The following is a 22641-nucleotide window of genomic DNA, read 5'->3' as shown; positions in this document are numbered from 1 at the left end:
CAGGATGGCCCCAGTGACTCATTTCTCCCCCCACTTTGGTGGTTTTTTAGAGAGCTGGCTCATCTGGACTGAGTTAATGTGACAGAAGAACAGGCTGAATTGGGCTCTGATGCTCTCCTTTTTTACCAAGGCCACTTCTCCGACCTGGGGCGTTTTCACTTCAGTGGTATAGATATTTTTGGCTCTCCTTAATCTGTAACTAAGAACAGCACCGTAGAGGTGGGGTTGTCCTTAACAGGAATATCAACCATGCTGTGTGAAGACCCTCTATGCCCGATGTAAGTTACAGGTTAACAAGAGTTTTGGGGGCTGTATATCTCTACTACTGTCATTTCCCTCCAATCCACCCGTTGTGGTTGTGTCTTGTGGCATCAGTGGCATGTTTCCACGATCTGTTTAAACAACATTAGATGTTATTTTTTAGTGAAGGGGGAGGATGGGCTTCCTTTCAGTTCAACCAGTGAGTAATCTGAGAAGAAAAGGTGGTCTTGGAAATGGTTCTCTCCCCTCACAGAGGCCTGTGCCGTCTTGGTGATCCTCTCCTGAGAAAAATCTGAAATAGCACCCAAGAAAGTAGTCGAAATTCACTTAGACTAAAGTGTAAGTGATATTTTATAAAAGGACTGAATATAAACATTATATATCCTAAACTTACAGCTAAAGGATTCAAACTTACATAGTAGTATTTTTATTTTAACAATGGGCAGATTCTTAGCTAAAGGAATGGACCATCTGTGGTAATTTCAGGAATCAGCTAAGCTGGAAACTACATGTACATCTACCACATGTTAACCCGCAGGAACCACTCTTCCATCCCATATCCAGTCACAGACCGTCTCAGGGTCCTCGAGTCCCTTACCGGTTCCAGAATTCAAACGAACTCCTCCCAGAAAGATGTTGCTGGAAAAGGCCTCTTTGTCCCAGACAGTAAGTTCAAGGCAAACATTCTTTATGTCCTGGGGATTCAGGCCACTGAACATGAAAGTATGATTCCACTGAGGGTTAACACTCTTCTTTATTACCACAGTTTTGTGCTTGGTAGCTTTGCTATCATCAGGGAGCAAGTAGCTGCAAGAGAAAATGCAAGCAAGCCATTGGTAAAACAGAAGATGGCATCTTTGAGTAGTTATTTCAATTCCCCATAATTCTTAGTGCATCTGCATGTTTATTTGATTTTTTTCTTTTAGGTTCTTATATGCTTAAATCTAGATTTAGGGGGAATGTTTTATTGCTTATTTTAAGTAGGACAATAGTAAAATGCCTGCACTTTCCTTTCTAATCCTATTTTGGTCCTTCCCTCATCTTGAAATGAAAGTATCTCCTGTAGTAGGTACTTACAATAAAGAAGACACATTGCAACACCTGAGATTTCATTTTGTGTACCAAGAAGAGACTGCTTATTTCCTGATATTCATTCTCGTCTTATTCTTTAAAACAGATTCATTTTTTTTAGTTAGGTACAAGATTGCTCAGAATAAAGAATACATTCCCAGCCTCCCTTGCAGCCAGTATAGACATGTACTAAGTTCCAGCCAAAAGGATATAAAAAGTAGTTCTGTATGAAATTTCTGGGAATTGTCTTGACAGCTGGAATTTGGATGAGATAGCTGAAACTCCAGCAGCTATCTTAGCCCAAGAAGTGGATACCATAACAAGATAGAAGAAACACGGGTCCCTAATTATCATGATGCTTTCATACCCACCCTAGATGCTTTACCTTTTGTCTTTGTTTACATGTGAGAGAAAAAAACTTTGCTTTCTCATGCTCTCTTTTCTTTTTAAAGATTTACTTTGAGAGAGAGAACAAGCATGTGGGGCAGGGGCAGAGGAAGAGGGAGGAAGAAAATCTCAAGCAGAACCCTTGTTGAGCACGAAACCCTACACGGGGCTCCATCTCAGGACCCCAAGATCATGACCTGAGCTGAAACCAAGGGTTAGACACTAAACTGACCGAGTCACCCAGGCACCCCCTTTCTCATACTCTTTTAAAAAAAAATCTGAGGTCCCTTTAAAATCAGCTTAATATTTAAGTATAATTAGTAGAGAGACAATTTATTAGAAAACTACTGGCCTTTTTTCATTATAGAACAAAGACACCGTCCTTTGTTATTTCTACTTGGTAAAAGTTCAACATGATAAAGTGAAAACTATTTCCTCTTTTATTTATTTTTTAATAATAAATTTATTTTTTATTGGTGTTCAATTTGCCAACATACAGAATAATACCCAGTGCTCATCCCATCAAGTGCCCCCTTCAGTGCCCACCACCCAGTCACCCCCACCCCCCGCCCTCCTCCCCTTCCACCACCCCTAGTTCGTTTCCCAGAGTTAGGAGTCTTCCATGTTGTCTCCCTTTCTGATAGTGAAAACTATTTCAAAAGATGCTAAGTCACTCCTGCAAGGCCACAATGAAGGCATAGGTAAGGAGCCATTCCCTCACCAGATGGTGAGTGGGAAGAGGCCTGAACTGGATGGTGGGGCTGGTGAGGCAAACTGCAATGGCAGGATCCAAATAAAGCATTTCTTTTGTGCTTAAAACTATTGTGAAAAAGAATGAAGGACAGATGAACTGGGACTCAGACCCACACACTTACCAGCAGGAAAGCCCCAGATATCTGCTGCTTCTTCTATTATTGGCTTTATCAAAATTATAATATGTGAGGGTAAAGGTTTGACTCTTTTTTTGTAGAGTCAACTATACTTTTCTAAGAAGGATTGATGATAGGAATAGTAATCTCATTGATTCAAAGAATTAACCTCATGCCCAAAACCTATAATCAAAATACAAAACAATAAAAAGAAAGCCAAACAAAACACTACAGAAACTCATCAAACACAAAGAGAGCAAGAGAAAAAGAAAGGAACAGAGCAGAACTACAAAAACAACCAGAAAACAATGAACAAAATGGCAATAAGTGCCTACATAGCAATAATTACTTCAAATGTAAATGGCCTAAGTGCTCCAACCAAAAGACAGAGGATGGTGGGATAGATAAAAAAAAAAACCAAACAAACCATAAGATCCATCTATTTGCTGCCTACAAAAGACTCACGTCAGACCTAAAGACACATACAAGACTGAAAGTGAAGGGATGAAAAAGTCTTACTATGCAAATGGAAGCAAAAAAAAAAAAAAAAGAAAGAAAAAGCTGGGATAGCAATACTTCTATCAGACAAAATTGACTTTAAAACAGACTGTAACAGGATGCCTGGATGGCTCAGTGGTTGAGCATCTGCCTTCGGCTCAGGTCCTGATCCTGGGATCAGGGATGGAGTTCTACATCAGGCTCCCTGCGGGGAGCCTGCTTCTCCCTCTGCCTATGTCTCTGCCTCTCTGTGTAGTGTGTCTCTCTCATGAATGAATAAATAAAATAATAAATAAATAAATAAATTAATTAATTAATTAAAAAACAGACTGTAACAGGGACACCTGGGTGGCTCAGTGGTTGAACATCAGGCTTTGACTCAGGTCATGATCCCAGCGTCTTAGGATCAAGTCCCGCATTGGGCTTCCCATGGGGAGCCTGCTTCTCCTTCTGCTTATGTCTCTGCTTCTCTCTCTGTGTCTCTTATAAATAAGTAAGATCTTTAAAAAAAACAGACTGTAACAAGAGACAAGGGCATTACATAATGATAAAAGGATCAATCCAACAAGAGAGTATAACAATTGTAAATATCTACACATGCAATACTGGAACACCTAAATACATAAAAACAAATAGTAATGGACATAAAGAAAGAAATTAATGGTAATATAATAATAGCAGGGACCTTTAACACCCTACTTACATCAATGGATAGTAATGGACATAAAGAGAGAAATTAATGGTAATATAATAATAGCAGGGACCTTTAACACCCTACTTACATCAATGGATAGGAAGAAAGTCAATAAGGAAAAAGTGTCTTTGAACGACACATTAGACCAGACATGACAGATGTATACAGAATGTTCCATTCCAAAACAACAGAATACACATTCTTTTCAAGTACATATGGAACACTGTCCAGAATACATCACATGTCAGGCTATAAAACGAGCCTCAATAAACTTAAGAAGACTGAAATCATACCATGCATCTATTCTGACCACAGTGCTATGAAACTAGAAATCAATCACAAGAAACAAAACTGAAAAAAAAAAAAGAAATATGCTTCCCCCAAAGCACTCTCTAGTCAGTATCCCTGGGAAGGATGCTCTGAAATCTCTACTTTTTACAATTTCCCCTGAGAGAGCAAAATACCAGGGATCCAATAACTTTGCTGTTGCTGTATATTGCCAGTACCAAATGATAACAAAGCACAATAAAAATATATTACACATAGAAAATAATATTTTCTTCTCCTTTGAGAAATGAATCTCACAGGAAAATCTGCCAGTATTGAGAGTGAGAATGATGGGAAATCCTGAAACATGCTAGAAGCAAGCAGAAAGCTAGAATAAGCAGCCCCCTCTAGACCTGTGTTGTTTCAAATCTAAAAGCCAGCATTTAAAGGTAGCTCCTTCCTTGTCCATTTAAAGTAAGGTAAACATCAGAAAGGGAGACAGAACATGGAAGACTCCTAAGTCTGGGAAACGAACTAGGGGTGGTGGAAGGAGAGGAGGGCGGGGGGTGGGGGCAACTGGGTGATGGGCACTGAGGGGGGCACTTGACGGGATGAGCCCTGGGTGTTATTCTGTATGTTGGCAAATTGAACACTAATAAAAAATAAATTTATTAAAAAAATAAAGTAAGGTAAACATAGAAGTCTCACTGCCACCACAGTCTCATGGGTCACAGATCCTCTCATCTCCCATTAAGGATCTTCTAAAATGAGTTAAAACAAAATTACCCCTTCACAAAGCTATCAGAGGTGCCTCCTGACTTCACTGCTGTCAAATTCTTTGCCTCTTTGATGAACACTTCCAGTATTCCTCCAGAGATTACAGGTGACTCCTTCTTCTTTCCCCTTTTGAAGGTCTTCTTTCCTGCATCTGCCATCAAAATGAGAGGGATGGAGTGAGAGGGAGGAAGAAGGGAAAGGAGAGAAAGGAAGAGAGAGAGAGACAGAGAGACAGAGAGAGAGAGAGAGCATGGGTTCCATTTCAAAATCCACAAAGAAGACCTGGCAAGATCTATTTCATCTGTGGACTGAATCAGGTCTTTGTGTTATTGTATATTTTTCCAGGGATTTATTTACATGTTCCTACTCTGGAATCCATCTACTGGATTCCTTCTAGATGGTCTTTCATTTGCGTTTGTTGAAAAAAATAAATGAACACATATATTTAAGACTTTAAATACTCCCCAAGAAGGAATATCTTTTTATTACAGGGTATGGAGGAACAAACTGGAAAAGACTCAGAGCTGCCTGAGACACATTCTTGCTCTCAGTGAGAAACAGCTACGGCGAAAGCCCCACAGAAGTGCCAAGACTCCAAAAGAGAAAATTTTGTAACTTCCTCTTTGGACATTTTAGTCTTATAAGTTTAGAACTGTGCAAGGCCAGCTCTAAAGGCTATTCATAACTGAGGCACAACTACATTTTTTGAGAGAAAACTCTTCCTTCGTCACATTTTTATTCTAATGAAATGTGCTCAACGTGAGTGATCACCACACCACCACCATCATGACCTTTATTCAGTACTGCTTTAAGCACTTTCTGGGACGAACTTATTTAATCCTTACGATATTCATACAAAGTGAGGAAATGGAGGCTGAGAAGTAGTAAATTACTTGCACAGGGTCACTCTAAAGAGACTGATAGTGAATGGAAGGATAAGAGGAGGCTATCTGAATTAGTTGATGGTAGAAGGCCAAAAGGGATTTGAAAGCTGACCCCATCTGGATTTTTCCCTTACATTCTGTGTTCTAGGTCAACTTCTTCCTCAAGACTTCCTGAGAAACTGTGAATGTCATAAATCGATATAGCAGCTTTTCATACCTCTCCTCTCAGAAGACTGTACCCCTCCAGTCCTCTCCACTCCATCCTGGGGAAGATTCTATATCCCTGGGATTTCCAGGAAACAAACATCACCATTAAGCCTGGTTTCTAAGTATGAATTTTGTCCTTTACTTATAAAGATCCTGCACCCTTCCCCATACGTAGGTTATATTTCTCAACTCTCTTCAAAGACAGGGACACCCAACTCTTTACATTTTCATTTGTGTGACACAAAAGTAACATAGTCCAACCAATTCCCTCTTCCTGACCCCATGCTTCGAGATGCAGAATGTCCTTGATCAAAGTCACTAATTTTTACTCTACCTTGAACTTGTCCTAGAGGAAGCATAAGGTTCTCCTCTGGGGGGATGTAACGTAAAGAAACTGTTAGCTCTCCTTTATAGTGCAGGCCTATGTCAGCAGCAAATTCCACCTGGCCAAAGGGAGACAGGCGAAAAGAAAAAGTGAGAATGCTTGGCTTAATATTTTGTAGCCCATGCTTGAATGGCCCTGTCATATTCACTTGCTGGCTTAAATATGACAATCCATTCCCATTCAACTATTCAACTTAAACTTCCTGGTTTAAGATATGCCTTAGGTACAAGAAGGGAGGGGTTGGAAAACTTTATGAAGGTATTTGTGTATAACTTTTAACATTAAAGTAAAAGGAATCTGAGAGGAGATACATGACATGTGTGGTCAGTCAGTAGCTACTGTGATGCACCGAGGACTGGAATCCATCAGTGAACAGATAGTTTGGGGTATGAGGCAGAAATAAAGATGCCACTAAAAATAGCTACAGAAGGTACCTCTCTCCCTGTCTGTTCGTGACATCTCCAGGCTTTCCTAAGTGACCAAGAGGAGGAAATAAGCAGTAAGGCTTGATTCACATTGAGCTGCCCAGCCACCAATTATTAAAAGCCATATTTGTAATTCATATGATTAAAATTTGATGTGGAGGGGTGCCTGGGTGGCTCAGTTGGTTAATCATCCACCTCTTGATTTCAGCTCAGGTCTTTTTTTAAAATATTGTATTTATTTATTCATGAGAGACAGAGAGAGAGAGAGAGACAGAGACAGAGACAGAGACATTGGCAGAGGGAGAAGCAGGCTCCCTGTGCGGAGCCTGATGCGGGGCTCGATCCCAGGACCCTGAGATCACGACCTGAGCCAAAGGCAGACGCTCAACCCTTGAGCCACCCAGGTGCCCCTCAGCTCAGTCTTGACCTCAGGGTTGTGAGTTCAAGTCCTGCATTGGGCCCCACACTGGGTGTGGAGCCTACTTAAAAAATATTTCAATGTGGAAAAACTGGCTCACACATTGCTGGTGGGAATGAGAGGTGGGGTATTTATCCTTTCTCTTTGAATCTGAGTGGACTCTGTGATTGGTTTGACTAGTAGACCATGGCACAAGTGACAATGTGCCAGTTTCTGGGCCCCAACCCTAAGAATAACAGCTTCTATGTCCTCTCTTTGAATTAATATCCTTGGGATGCTTCTTCTGAGAACCCATGGTGTTAAGGCCCAAGCCACATAAAGAAACCACATGTAGGTGGTCTGGTTGGCAGTCCTAGCTGAATTCCCAGGAAGTGTGAGACAGACAACTTGAACAACCAGCCTAGTCAAACCTTCATACGACTATAGCCTCAGTCTACCATCTAGCCGCAACCACACGAAAGACTTTCAGTGAGAACCACCTAGCTGAGCCTAGTCACCCCACAGAATCATGAGCAATAATCAATTGTTTTAAGCCACTAAGGTTTAGAGTAGTTTTCTATATAATAGTTAACCAATACAGGCTTGATTCGCTTTTAGCTGGGAGCTTTGGATAGGAAAATATGTTGGTAGGAAAAAGTGAGGTGTACAGGTATCATATACTAACATGTATTAGCAGAGGTTAAAACATGCAATATTGAGGGGCAGCCCTGGTGGTGCAGCGGTTTAGCGCCACCTGCAGCCTGGGGTATGATCCTGGAGACCTGGGATTGAGACCTACATCGGGCTCCCTGCATGGAGCCTGCGTCTCCCTCTGCCTGTGTCTCTGTCTCTCTCTCTCTGTGTCTATGAATAAATAAATAAAAAATCTTTAAAAAAATGCAATATTGAGATTAATGTTCCATTGGTATTTAAATTAAAATATACTGGTGACTTCTTATAAATACAGTCTTGAAATCTTGTGAGAGTAGGAAATAGTAAAGATGAAGTCTTGTAGCTTTACAATCGCACACAAAAGAAATTCAAGGGAAGGAGTTACCTCGCAGTCTGTACATATCTCATGTCTTGGGATATTTTTGGTATTCCTGCAAGGAAATTCCAAGGCAATGTCATCTCCTGACATACCATCATTTTACCTTATTTGACCACCTTTTGCTCAGAAAAAGGTAGAATTCAATTCAATTCAACTCATTCAGTCCTACAAACACATATGGGATCCTTCTTGTAGTAATGCTTTTAAGGCATTTTGCTAAGTGCTGTAGGGACACATGAGACATAGACCCTACTGAGTTTTCAGTCTATACAGGAGACATATATTCAATAGAAGCTCTATAAATCTGCTCTTATTTAACTGATTCATCAGATCAATGTTCTCCATCCCCAGTGAAAGAGCAGGATCCTCTATACAAAGACTATGCATGCCGACCCCTATAGGTGAACTATATGTTCACCAAAAGTCAGCTGCATTAGTCTCCCAGGTTCTTTAGGCCAGGCGTGTCTGCAGTTCTAATTATATAATTTATTTTTAATTTTTTTCTAATTATATAATTTAATATCTATAAACTAAGAGTACAAAAAGACAGATACTAATATAAAAATTAAGCTGAATGCTTTATTTTTAATTATCATGGAATGGGATTTTTTTTAATAAAGATTTTATTTATTTATTCATAGAGATGCAGGGAGAGAAAGAGAGGCAGAGACACAGACAGGGAGAAGCAGGCTCCACGCAGAGAGCCCAAAGTGGGACTTGATCCTGGGTCTCCAGGATCACGCCCTGGGCTGCAGGCGGTGCTAAACCGCTGCGCCACCGGGGCTGCCCAAGCTGAATGCTTTAAAAGAATTAAGCATTTGACAATACATTTGCTATCAGATTATATTTGGGCTCAAAGCTGTAAAAGATTAGAAAACAAGCATGGATATTTAGAAAGCTTTTATATATGGTTGACTTTGAAAGCATTCTTAAGTTCTTATTGCACTTCAAGAAAGCTCAAACTAGAAACTATGGATTATAATATACCAATGTCAGAATTTATGCCAGGAAATACGATAGAATTCTAATCCCTGAAACTATACTCAAATAAAATGGATTATCCCTGTATTAGAAGACTTGAAGATAAATGCATATTTAAGTTAAAATAAATGATTATTTATTCAGTGGAGGTGCATGTTTGTATGTGTGTGATTTCTGTGACTTTATTAACTGACCTACTACTGTAAGCTCAGTTCAGACACAGGATGACAGTTTCTCCAATACAGGTACAAAGAAACTACTGTGGGAAGAGAAAGAATAATCTAGATTGGGATAAGAGGTGGCCTTTGCATGCTGCTTAGAGGATGGGAGCTATGATGACTGATGAAGATGGGATGGGAAGAAGGTCAGTCTGGGTTAAGAAAGCAGAATAAGCAAAATATTTTTTTGTGGAGACTGTGTAAAATGTGTTTAAGGACTGGTAGGAAGTCAGGTGTGATTAGAAGTGTGTGCAAAGGAGGGTAGTAGCAAGGAAGACATAAACAAGGTTTCTACTCTGAGTTGCCCAGAAGACCCTAGGATACAAGTGTATTTTACAGTGTTTTATTAGGAAGGGGAGTTGGGAAATAGGATCACAAATCGAAGGAGGCTTAACAAGGTTGTGATATTAGGCAAAGTTTTATGGTAACGTTTGCTCAGTTCCACAAAAGGAGCTTTGCAGAAAAATATCACATCACAGAGAGCTGTCTCAACCAGAGACAAGGAAATGGCAGTATTTATGATGCTCCTTCCCCCATCAGGTGCTGATCAAGGGCTCTCCCATCCACCCCCAGAAAACTGAAAAACTCAGGCTATTATGGCTTTCCAGACCCACAGACCAGGCTGCTGATATGGGTCCATGGACCAAGCCCACATCAGCAGCCTAAGGGTTCCTCTCCTACAAAGATTGGCAGGTGTTGGCTGGTGTGAGTGAAAGCCAGGGGAAGCCACATATGCATGAAAATGGGGATGTGGGTAAAGCATGGACATGCTCCTCTGTTAAGAAGGCTGGGCCCTATCAAGGGAGCACTAAGTGGGATGCTTGTGTGGCTCAGTGGTTTAGAGTTTGCCTTTGGCTCTGGTGATCCCAGGGTCCCGGCATTGAGTTCTGCATGGGGCTCCCTGCAGGGAGCCTGCTTCTCCCTCTGCCTATGTCTCTCTCTGCCTCTGTGTGTCTCTCATGAATAAATAAATAAAATCTTTAAAAAAAGAGAGAGAGAGCATCAAGTTCCAGGATGATGGGTTAAAATTTATTCAAACCAGATCCAAAAGCAGTAGGGAACCCCAGGGGGTATCTGACTGAGCAGGGGTGTGACATTATCAGGTAACACCATCATCTTCTGCTTTTTGCAAAGAGAGATCCACATTATATCAGAGCTGGAAGCAGAGTTCCCAACACATTTACAAGTCTAAGGTGGGGTAATAAATTATGGACAAAAGTCTGCCCAAACTGCCAAATAAAGAGAGAGTCTTGTAGCTCGGTAATAATTTCATAGGAATTTACATTTACTCTCTGCCTGAAGGCAGAACAGAGAAGATTTCCTTGGAAAACACTTGAGCTTGCTGTTGATTTTCAAAGGTCCTTGTTTTTATAATAGCACCTTCTGGAAAGACATGAAAGGCAATTCATACTGACAAGCCCTTCTTGTCTAACTACCTAATATGCCTTTCAGAAAGATAATGAGTTACAGCTAATAAACAATCTCATGTCATGCAGTGAAATGGAAGTTCTACTATGAAACTACTTGACAGTACATTTGACATCTTGAGTTCTTTCTCTGTCCGCACCAACCTCCTCACTGGCTTAGTGCTGTAAGACTGAGCAAAAACAAAGACAGGTGTCAAGGGACGTTCACTAACACAGAGTCAATAAGATATAAGGCACTGTGTCTTTCCAGTAGTCCTACTGCAAAATGGTGTCAGTATTTCTGAATGCTTAAGGACTATTAATTAAGATCCTCTATCACTAAGGAAATTGGTCCCTGTAGCTTACACTTCACCTCCTCAGCTGGATAATCCACAAGAAGACATCAAGTCTCCAGGGTTGCTCATACTCTAGCTGTAGCTGATGAGGTGACTACTGCCTTGAAGGAGCTGAGACTGAAATGAAGCGATACTTGCCATAGTCAGCTGATAATCCACCACATGGAGCCCAGCTCAGCCTGAGGATGAGCCACCAATGAACAGGAGGCAGCCTACAAAGTATGTTGTACCTGCCCTCCTCATTTCTAGAAGGCATGGTGTTCAAATAAGGCAGAATCTGTGGGCTTTCCTCTATATGTGCCAGAGACACATATATGTGTCTACCTGTCATCTTTTCTCTTGGCAGAGAAAGATGACACGGATTAAAGACTAACCTATGTTGGGTTCCCCAGAAGCTCACTCTGAGGTGAGGATTCTTATGCCTAGGACTTATTAAGATTGCTCTCAGGAGGGTGCCTAGGTGGCTCAATCAGTTAAGTGTCTGCCTTTGGCTCAGGTCATGATCCTGGCGTCCTGGGATAAAAACCCACATGGGTTCCCTGCTCAGCAGGGAAGTCTGTTTCTCCCTTTCTCTCTGCCCCTGCTTGAGTGCTCGCTTGCGCTCTCTTAAATACATACATACATACATACATACATACATACTTAAAAAAAATTGCTCTCAGGATAGACTAGTTAAGGGGTGATCAGGAAAAAGGTCAGGGAAGGGAGGAAGCCAGGCAAGGAGATGGCCTGATCTGGTAGAGAAGCTGTAGAGTACAAGTAGTACCTTGGAGCACCAACCCCCTTAACCCACCCCTCTCCGTACGGGAACTATGCTTTCATACTCCCCCATCTATCAGTTACTGGCAAAGGGTTGCCTTGTGGTAGGTAGTACGTAAGTTCCTGGGAGCTTCTGACTCCCTGCTCATGGAAAAAGCTACAGTAGCCCAGGCACAGTCTTCTAAACAGAGTCTCAGGTGAGAGCTGTTGGAGGCAAAACTCCTAACAGTCATGGTTTAAGGAGTCCAAGGGGACCTGGCAGAGGCCCGAGGAGTTCCAGACATTAAACACAGTCTGAACTTTTTGACCTGGAGCAGCCTCAGAGTTGCTTCTCCTTTATGCTAGAAAGTGAAATCATTCAACGGCACTGTGAAGGTGATTACCATGGAAAGTCGTTGGTCCCTAAGCACAGAGGATACACCTGGGAGAGCTCAGATACCATCTGAGCAAATCCTTCAACCATTTCCAGGAAACTGACTGGAACTCTCCAAGCTGTTTTCCAAAAAGCCCGTATGTGCTTTCACATTAAATTTAGGACAAGTTAATTTTATGTACTAAAATGAATTACTTGTCCTTCACCTGTATCATGCATCATACAATGTCTTGGATGTTTTCTTTTCCTTAGTTTTAAAGATTTTATTTATTTATTCATGAGAGACACAGAGAGAGGGGCAGAGACACAGGCAGAGGGAGAAGGGCTCCTAGCAGGGAGCCCGATGTGGGACTCGATCCCAGGATCCTGGGATCACGAACTGAGCCAAAGGCAGACACTCAACCACTGAGCCACCCAGGTGCCCCTCTTGGACATTTTCTAACTATGATTCTATTGTGCTCACCCATTACACACAAAAGGAAGCAAGTGATAGGAGACTGTTAAGTCAGATTAAGTGGTATCCTTCATGGTAAGGCTCTTCATTCAATTCCAAGAGACTCTGTGTTATAATGACCAATTATTTCCCATTCTTAATGTCAGGGAATGTTATTCTATTGTGGACTTATTTCTTGTGACTATTGTACTTCCTCTTTCATATTTATATTAGTCATGGGCTTACAGTTATTTTATGTTTAAGGGCTTTTTATATTTTATTGCTAATTTTACCCACAGCCCAGTTATACTTCCCAAAGATTTTCCATGAGTTATTTACACCAAGCTTGAGGTCAATAGTTATAAAACTCCACTGGAAAATTGTATTTAACTTCTGAGTCTTGATCTCCTCAGGCACAATGGAAGTGATGATACTTAACTCACCATGTTTGTTGTACCATCAGCTATGAACACTGCTGTTACGGACGGTGAACAACACGTGTTTTGCTGTCTAGCTTCCACTCAGCATTCCTTTAGAACTACTATACCTGGATTTCTTTGGGGGCAGTATTACCTTCAGGACCAGGGTACGTTCTGATTATCTTAAGTCAGCCAATGTATCTCACCTCCCTGGCTGGCCATGGCAATTAGTTCAGGATACGCAAATGATGTAATCACAATGAGGAGAACCAGGCCCAGGGCACTGGGTGGACTGCTGGAAGAGAAAGACATTTTTCCTCTCCTGGACAGTGTGGTGCAAGGAGGAGAGACTTGCAGGTATTATAGTCTCCAAGAGAATCATACTGGAGCTAGTGAGGGAGGCCAGCTGCACAAAGTCTTGAAAATGAAGGCAACACAGAGAAGAGAGACCAAGGGAGTCTGGGGCCATGGTAAGATTTGAGTTACTTGGGTAAAGCCATGCTTGATAATCACTGGCCAATAATTTCCTTTTATTTTGTGAGCTGTATGAGCTGGGGTTTCTGTCAATTGCGATATAAGGACTCTTGTCTATGATGTAACATAAACACCATCTAGCATTTATTGAGAGCTTAAGATGTGCCTGATACAATAATGTGAGCATCACAGAGTGTTTCTGCGAGCTTCACAATGTCCCAGTAAGATATGTCCAATTATTATATCACATATGAGAACACCAAAGCCTAGGAACTTAAGTAATTTGCCCAACGTCACACAGACAGGATTGAAGCCAGGATTGAACCCAGAGAGTCTGATTTGACTCTACTATCTTCCCCTCATATTTTTTTTTGCCTGTGTATAAAGAGCAATCTTTGGTTACATAAATGTGACCTTTTTTCATCCCCCTTTTGACTTAAAAAATTACTATAAATGTAGAGTGGCTCCAGTTGAATAAAGTGAATCCAAGCTACTGTTGATCTAGTTCAGAACATGCTATATTGCATTTAATTTCTAGGACCAGCTTTAAGATTGTTTTTCTGAATATAACTTCAGACCTGGCTTATGAATCTCAAAAGTAGGAATATAGGAAACCAGACACTTTAGTTATTGGTTACTTCCTCATGTGAGCCAAGGCAAGACCACTCCTGTTTAGGTTTGAATTGTGAAGAATGGGGAATCGAAAGAATGTTTTAAGACTGACTGGCTCTATGGATTTGTTTTTGCTTTCTCTTTCTGATAGGATCATATAATTTCTGATAGGATCATATCAGGTATTCCTTTTTTTTTAATCCATGGAAACCTTCAGATGATGAGTGCATTTTTAGTAAGTCAAATTAATAATATATATGACTCTGTGACTTGCATTATACAGTCTGTATTAAAAAAAGGAGTTTCAAGGAAAGGACTTAGATTTATTATATTATTCCAAAATTGGCTGCACTAATCTGCTCAGATTACTTCTTGAAAATTGGAAGTCTTCAGATCCTTCAGGCCTATGACATCAATTTTGTGCATAACTTGTCTCACTGCACAGCTGTTTGATTAATCTGGAAGCATTTCCTACCTTGGGCTGAAGCACAAACCACTCATCACTTGGATTTTCAAAGTTCCATGAGTCAAAAGGAATCTCCACCTCCCCAAGGAAGCTGTTACGTCCAAATCTATCATAATGCCAGACTGAGAGTTGTAGAGTTCTTGTTTCCAGCTGGGTATGGCTGATGGTATACTGCAAATGAGATTCACAACATCACACACTCCACTCTGCCCGGTTCTACAACAGGCTGAAATTTGCCTTCATCATCTTTCAGATTATATGCATTAGTAATATGAACAAAGCAAACCCCCAAAACATTGTAGTTTTCTTTGTTTATGCTACAACTGAGGTTCTATAGATGGCATAAACTCATTTTGTGTTAGACCTAGCACTGAAATATATATTAGCAAATTATTTAGGAAAAAAGCCAATAAACTTCAAATATAATATAAAAAGTGTTAGATAATGAAGAATGTCCCCTTTCCACTTTTACCTGTTTTTCATCTGCTAGTCATTTTTCAACATCTACTTTGTAAGCTTAATGTCTGATATATCAACTTGCCAACTTCTCTGTCTTACCTTATTCATAATGAGAATCTCTAAATCCAGAAAAGTACTGTCAGTGAGAAACTTCATAAAGTCTAGTATAAGTGCAGGAGTGAACAGACAAATACATAGATTGACTAGAAAGATAATATTGCTGGGGTAGCTTTTCCTTTTCAGCAGAACATGATCCACAGCGACATGCCTATACAACCTCAAATCTCCTGCTTGTTCTATGCATCTACCACCTGAGACACACTTCAGAGTGTTTCTTAATCTTGGATTTGCATCTATACCCATCCTTGCTGTTCCTGGCATGACTGACCTTGGCTTCCTCCTTCCTGAATTTGCCATGTCACTCTATATATTCTGCTTGGGCTCATTTTTGCTACCTTGTTATAACCACCAGATTCACCCCCTGCCTAAATTCATTCATTTTCATTTTGATCTGTCTTCATATTGGTTCCTGCTTCTAAACAGGACCGCAATGAAGGATATCCCCGCTCACCACCTTCCTGCTATGGTGGACTCTGACTCCATCACTCCAGGCACAAGGTTCATAAATTTCCCTGCAACTGGCATTAATTTCTACATTCTAGTCTTCCCAGATCTTTCTTACCAGGCTAAATTGGTCCAGGGTGAGAGAAGGAGCTGTTACATAGAAACCTACGGGGAAAGTAAGGTCAACCAAAGATTGCGGCCTGGATCATGTCTTACCAGGGCCACTTTCTCTGAGGTTCCCCAAATCCAACCTTGTCTCACCACTGTTTATTAACCACAAGCCTAAATTTAGCCCAATTCTGAAACGTGACAAGAAACAGCACATATTCATGCTCTGTTAGCAGAACGAGGAGTGTATACAGAGTGATTTGCTAAGTCAGTGTCAAAACTGTGACAAACTCCTTTTAAGGATTTTAAACTAGAAAAAAATAGTTTTCCTAAGGGTGAAACATTTTTTGACAAGACGCACTGGCTCAGATGAAATTTCACTTGATCATCTTTACTTAAGGTGTAAGTTTAGCTGCAGCAGAGAAACAAACAGAATAAGGGTTTACAGCTTCTTCTTTTCAAAGAACTATTAAGAAAGCCAAGGGTATTACACTAATTTATTCAAATTCTACTTTTCTGAAAGATAATGTAAGCCTGGACACACAAACCCTCTGTAGTCAATTTTAATTTTAAACCAATGAAGGCATGAACAGTATCATTTGAGTTAATATGAGAGAGCACGTACTTACCTTTAGTGTTTCGTTAAATTCTGGATTGGTGCCTGTTCTGATCTTGGTCTTGCGCTTATTGTTTCTGGACTTGTCAGGAAGAAGGTATGACTTAACATAACTGTAGGTGATAAGACATGAAATTAATTATTGGGAAACATCTACTTCACAAGGAATAGTCAGGGACTTCAGTGAACAAGAGAGGTGAAGGGAATAGGCCAGGAAACATTAGAGAACCAAAGAGAATGTAGTCTATCTAGCAGGATACCTTAAAATAGAACTCTGGGCTTCCAATAAGAGAGAAGCAGTATAGTGATGAAGAGTGTGGGCTCTGACATCAAGCCAACTGTGCTTGAATTACTCCATGCCTCACTGGTTTTGGTAAACTCAAGAACTTACTTAACCTCTCTGTGCCTCAGTTTCCTCATCTGTAAAACTGGGATAATAACAGTATCTAACTTAGGGCATTACAAGGATTAAACTGGTTAATACATAAGGGAGCTGACATTATACGACTCAATAAATGTCATCTATTCATAGGATCAATGGTCTCACAAAATACTCTAGGGTGATATTGCTCTCCATTCAGATGTCAGGACTTCTGATGACTGGAATCAGTGGTTATAGACAAATGGAGGAAAATGGTGAAAAAGAACAAATAGGAAATAACAACTCAGTGTCACAATAACAATTCTACCCAACACCTTGTGTTGAGCTATCCCAGGAACCTCTTGGAGCAGGGCTATCAAGGCAGATTTAGAAAGTACAAGATGTACAAGACTTCAATGGACAAGATGCTACAAGAGTTGCTGTGAAGCACATATACCAGGGCTTTAGAGGACCTCTTTCCATGCTGCCCTAAATGATTGGTCCTGGGATGCCAGGGTGGCTCGGCGGTTGGGCAGCTGCCTTTGGCCCAGGTTGTGATCCCGGATCCAGGATTGAGTCCCACATCGGACTCCTGTGAGGAGCTTGCTTCATCCTCTGTCTCTGCCTCTCTCTCTCTCTGTCTCTCATGAATAAATAAATACATATAAATAAATAAATAAATAGTCCTAAAGCCCTCTGATATGTAGTTGAGGAAGTAGATGGATCAATCTATACTCAGAATCCACTCATTTGTCTATCTTTTTAAAAAAATTTTTAATTTCCTAAGTAATCTCTATGCCCAACATGGGGCTTGAACTCACAACCCTGAGATTAAGAGCCACACACTCCACCAACTGAGCCAGCCAGGTGTCCCACTCCCATTTTGCCTATCTTTAGACACTTAGAAAAAGCTTCTCTGAGGTGTTTATTGGACCTAGGTCACCTACTATGGAGGAAAAGGGTAAGACAGCAGGCCTCTGATTGCCTGGAAATGCCTGCTTACAACATTAGCCAGTGGCTGGGATCTGGGAACTTGGATTTCAGGAGGACTCTCATCACTCCCGGAACAGATATAAATGGCTCACTGTGACTAAACTATTTGTAAAAATAATAATGGCTTATGTAGAACATTGGCTTTCCTTCAGGGAGACTGGAATTTTGGTATGTGACCAGTTGAGTCTCTAAATGAGCTTCCCTGGTAAACAACATTGCACAGGTTGCTGGAGGAATTAAGTACATCCTGTGCGACTCCGCTGGGAGTTTAGAAGTTTAAGCCTAGATTCTTCAGAACTTAGCCACACATGCCTTTTTTCTTTGCTGATTATGACTACATGTGGAGTCTTGTGAGTCCTCCTCGTAAATCATCAAGCCTGACAATGATCTTGGGAACCCCTGACACATCTTTCATCTAGCTCCCTTCTAATGTACCACACACAGTCAATTATCTGCCTCCCAGTAGATATCTGGAAGCCTGAGAGCCTTAAAATTGTCCTTTCGAGCTGTTCAACTGGGCTAACAGCTTGGTGATTTTCTCTGGAGGGTCTCCCAGAACAAGATCCTCATAGATCCTGGGGTGCGCCAATGTGCCAGCCAGCCTCTATCTCAGAGCTGCCTCTGTGTAAACTACAAATATGTCAGTCCCGAATCACATTGACTCATAGCTCTTTACAAATTAGATAATCATGGACACAGCCATTATACATACACTTAGAGAATATTTAGAAGTGTTGCACGGGAGAAAAATCACAACCTTCTGAGAAAGTTCTGAATCAAGAGGAATGCTAAGACAAAACCACACATATTGACAAAGAAAGCAGTGACTGAAACAGTCTGAGGAATGTGCTATGTGCTTACGCATCTGTCCTCTGTTTCTTTTCATCTCCAATGGCCAGATTTCTGCAATTCTTGACAAAAATGTAGAGCCCGCCAGTTTTGTAGCAGTAACTGATGTGGAGAAGGATTTCACCACTGACCTTCACGTTGCCATAGTCTCCTGTTTCACTGTAAACACTCATCATGCTGTTAAGGCTGGTCTGGAATAAACAAGATGAGAAGAGGTGCCCAGTGTTATTCTAATTAGCTCTTCACAGAAGCCCCCCCCCCCCCCCCCCCCGCTTTATTCAATTACTATTCTTATTCTTTATAATGAGCAGGAAAGTCTAGGGTGAGCAAAGAAAGCAAAAATCACTTCTTTTGCCTGAGTTGCTGGTATTGTATAAACTCCAAACCTGACAAGGGACAAGAAGACTTAAAGAGCATTGGTAAGGAAGGCAGGAAACTTGCTGAGAGGGGAAGCACTGCCTTTCTGGGCAAGTGAAGAGTTTTTGTTTATTCACTTCTAAAGAATACAGGGTCACTGAGGCACTTCCAATCTCACGTCTTCTCCCTATCTTTGTAGCTTCTGCCTCTCTCACTGGTAGATCCAGACCCAAGGTCAATCTACGTCAAGGTCTAGAATGCATCCATCGGGTCAAAGAGAAGCTCATATATTCTGTGCTAACAGGAACCACAGAGTTCTCTGACACCCACAGAGGGCATCCCATCAGTCTCTGGGAAGGCATAACTAGCTTTAACGAGGGCATGCCAGGAGAACAGCATACACCCTAGGTTGCTGTGACTTCCCTGAGCAGCTATTGTGGTCACATGGGTAGTGCTCAGACCTGGGCTTTGTAGACCTCTGTAAAATAACCACTCCCAAAATAGAACACTAAACAATAAGTGAACACACCAACAAATAAAACGTAAAAAAAAAAAACAAACAAACAAAAAAAAACAAACAAACAAAAAAAAAAAAACCCCAACAGTCCAAATCTACCAGAATGAATACAATTCCTGATTAGACACTAATGACAAGAGACATATTTTAAATTAAATGTAACAAAATTATCCTTTAGTGCCAAAGCTGTATCTTAGCAACATGACTGTCAAAAGAGACCACACTCGGAAGGCTTTCATGAGTGACCCAATAGTTTCAAAAGCCCTGTCTGTGAACCACTGGGAAGGACTAGATTAAGTACAAAGAGAGCCTGGGCTTCCCACTTTGTGTGATATGCAGAGCGGAAGTCACTACATTCTTTTGGGTGTTCAGAGACTGATCAAAGAACAGGATTTGGGTGATGTGGCCAGTATCTCTTCTAAATTTAAGTCAAGGGCAAGAGTAAACCAAGAATTCCATAATTACTTAAAAATTATCATTTCTAGTGAGCCAGTGAGTGATCTAATTTGTCTTTTCCATTCCTAAAAGAAAACAGAATTTTCTTTATAATAGGTGGCTTTGAGAGGTACTTTTCAAACTTTAATTGCACAGAAATCACCTGGGGATCTTGTTAAGATGAAGACTGATCCAGTCAGTCTCAGGTGGGGTCCGAGTCTTCTTTTCTAACAAACTCCTAGGTCCACAGTCTCCAAAATGTGTATTGTGGCATCCCAGAGCACTGCAGCAACTCACAGGGGGACCATAGGGTATTTTAAAATTTCAAGGGAAAACACAGTGACCATCCATCAGACACCATGCAAATTATTAACAGTTGTTCATGGTGTCAACATTAAATCACAATTCATTCTTTTAAGTCCTATCTGGGTGAAGCTGAGTTTTTGAGAGTTGCTGTGAAAAAATAAGTAGGTACTGCATAAAAATCAGTGTGGAGGGGAGCCTGAGTGGCTCAGTTAAGCATCTGCTTTGGCTCAAGTCATGATTCCAGGGTCCTGGGATCAAGCCCCACATCAGGGTCCCTGCTCAGCAGGGAGCCTGCTTCTCACTCTCCCTCTGCTGCTCACTCCTTCTTGTGCTCTCTATCAAATAAATAAATAAAATCTTTTAAAAAATCAATGTGGGGGATCCCTGGGTGGCGCAGCGGTTTAGCGCCTGCCTTTGGCCCAGGGCGCGATTCTGGAGACCCGGGATCGAATTCCACGTCGGGCTTCCAGTGCATGGAGCCTGCTTCACCCTCTGCCTGTGTCTCTACCTCTCTCTCTCTCTCTCTCTCTGTGTAACTATCATAAAAAAATTTTTTTTTAAATCAATGTGGAACAAGAAGTACAAGTGGTGCTGTCCAATTGGATTCCCAGATCTGACGAGTTGTGAGGTGCCTAACAGGCACCTGAGTCCCATTAGTAAGGATTAAGGGCTGTTTAAGAATGGAAGAAAATGATTTTTCTTTCAATTTATGTATTATTGTTTTGTATGTCTACTAAGTTGTTAGGATATTAGACCTTATAAAATTTTTTGACCTGACGTGCAAAACAAAGGCAAAAGAAATATAGAAAAAAATTAGTATCCTTTGCAGCCCATTGACAAATACTTATGACCTTGCCCCAGGAACTCAACCATCTCAATGTTAATACTTTTGCTAAAGGCAAAAGGCAACCTTAGCTTGACATTAGCCTGACCTCCAGGATCCTGTAAGTCTTCTTTAATATGTAAAAATCCCTTTGGAAACTTCCTTTACCTGTCCGGGTCCCCAAGACCCATGTCAGCAGTCATCCTCCAAGCACATGGCCTGCTGATATACATCTCAAGGGTCTCGTGACTAAGGTTTTACTAGACAGCAATAAATGACCTTGTCCTAATAGCAGCTAGCCCAAGGTCCTAGAAACCTGGCTTCCAAATTCCTTAGAGACTTAAGCCCTCCCCAACCCCCTCTCAACTTGAAAGTATATAATCAGTCACTCCTCACAACCCCAGGGCAGCTCTTTCTGCACACAGGTCCTGTCCCCAGGCTTTAATAAAACCACTCTTTTTGTACCAAAGACACCCCAAGAATTCTCCCCCGAACCCCAACATTTCACACCACTAATTACTTAATAAATGGGTTAGTCAGGTATTACTTTTGGCTCAGGAGTGGGATGAAAGAATCACTAGGGGCTCTGTGAACTGACAAAGTGTTAGAGTCTCGCCCCAAGTGAGGCAATGCTGCCTTTGACTTCCAAGGGCTTCAAGAATAAGCTACTCCCTCAGGTTACATATGGGAAAACTGACTCACAGAAATTACTGGCAGTGCTAAGACACAGAGCAAAGTTTCTAGATTTTTTGCTGAGGATCTCCCCAGCATGCCTCCCCACCTCCTCATATCACTAATTTGTGTCTACACCACATCCCTCAGTAGCCACATCTTCAAAGCAGTCCTCAGTAAGCAGGGGGCCCCGACAGAGAGAAGAAAATTTAAGAACCCATAAATGCTGAAGTGTAGGAGAAATTCAAGCAGTTAAGGCAATTTTGCTACTAACCAAATTTTATGCTCTTAACCGAGCAAATGTTGGGATTTAAAAGAGAGATGTTTATTCTAAAGGTATCTCATTAATGGTAAATCATTTTGAACCATATGTCTTTTGACTGGCACTCAGATTCTAATGCTGAATGAAGTTTTCTTTCCTTGGGATACTTGGATTCTGGTAATGTTGTTTACCTTTTTTAAAAAAAATATTTTATTTATTTATTCGAGAAACAGATACAGAGAGATGCAGAGACACAGGCAGAGGGAGAAGCAGGCTTCATGCAGGGAGCCCAACGCGGGACTTGAACCCGGGTCTCCAGGATCACATCCTGGGCTAAAGGCGGCACCAAACCGCTGAGCCACCCAGGCTGCCCTGTTTACCTTTTTTAAAGAGAAACTCTGGTTAACTGTATACAAGTCAGAAAAAGGTAAATGCTGGAAAAACTGCCCACCTCATCAGATTTCCCCTACCATGAAATGTGCAAAGTATGGCTGGAAAGAAGGAAAAGGAAAGATTGAAAACTCACAGTGTCTGAGTCAGCATCAGGTACATTTAGGTAGGTCCACTTCCTGTCAGAGCCTGCTTGAGAACTCTTTAAGACAGTCGCCCAAAGGTCAAAAGGAAAAATGGGTATTAGAGCAAAGAACAG

General features: G+C 41.2%; 1 protein-coding gene across 20 annotated transcripts in view; it reads right to left on the bottom strand.

The window, feature by feature from the left end:
* Nucleotides 1–22641, bottom strand: part of SYTL5 (synaptotagmin like 5) — a 232873-nt gene that overhangs the window by 7675 nt on the left and 202557 nt on the right. For 15 of the 20 annotated variants that reach the window (XM_072744795.1, XM_072744802.1, XM_072744791.1 and 12 more), the window contains exons 11-17: nt 22519–22584; nt 18633–18811; nt 16431–16530; nt 14680–14841; nt 6250–6358; nt 4834–4975; nt 860–1068 (exon numbers count right to left, since the gene is read on the bottom strand). In XM_072744795.1, the coding sequence (XP_072600896.1) occupies nt 860–1068; nt 4834–4975; nt 6250–6358; nt 14680–14841; nt 16431–16530; nt 18633–18811; nt 22519–22584 (967 nt within the window). The remainder of the gene's footprint in view (nt 1–859; nt 1069–4833; nt 4976–6249; nt 6359–14679; nt 14842–16430; nt 16531–18632; nt 18812–22518; nt 22585–22641) is intronic. The other 5 variants (XM_072744804.1, XM_072744807.1, XM_072744806.1 and 2 more) reach the window with 1 other exon arrangement.

The sequence above is a fragment of the Vulpes vulpes genome, chromosome X, assembly GCF_048418805.1.
Source record: "Vulpes vulpes isolate BD-2025 chromosome X, VulVul3, whole genome shotgun sequence".
NCBI lineage: Eukaryota > Metazoa > Chordata > Mammalia > Carnivora > Canidae > Vulpes > Vulpes vulpes.
The sequence above is the reverse complement of the archived record's forward strand: the minus strand, read 5'-3'. Positions and strand labels throughout refer to the sequence as shown.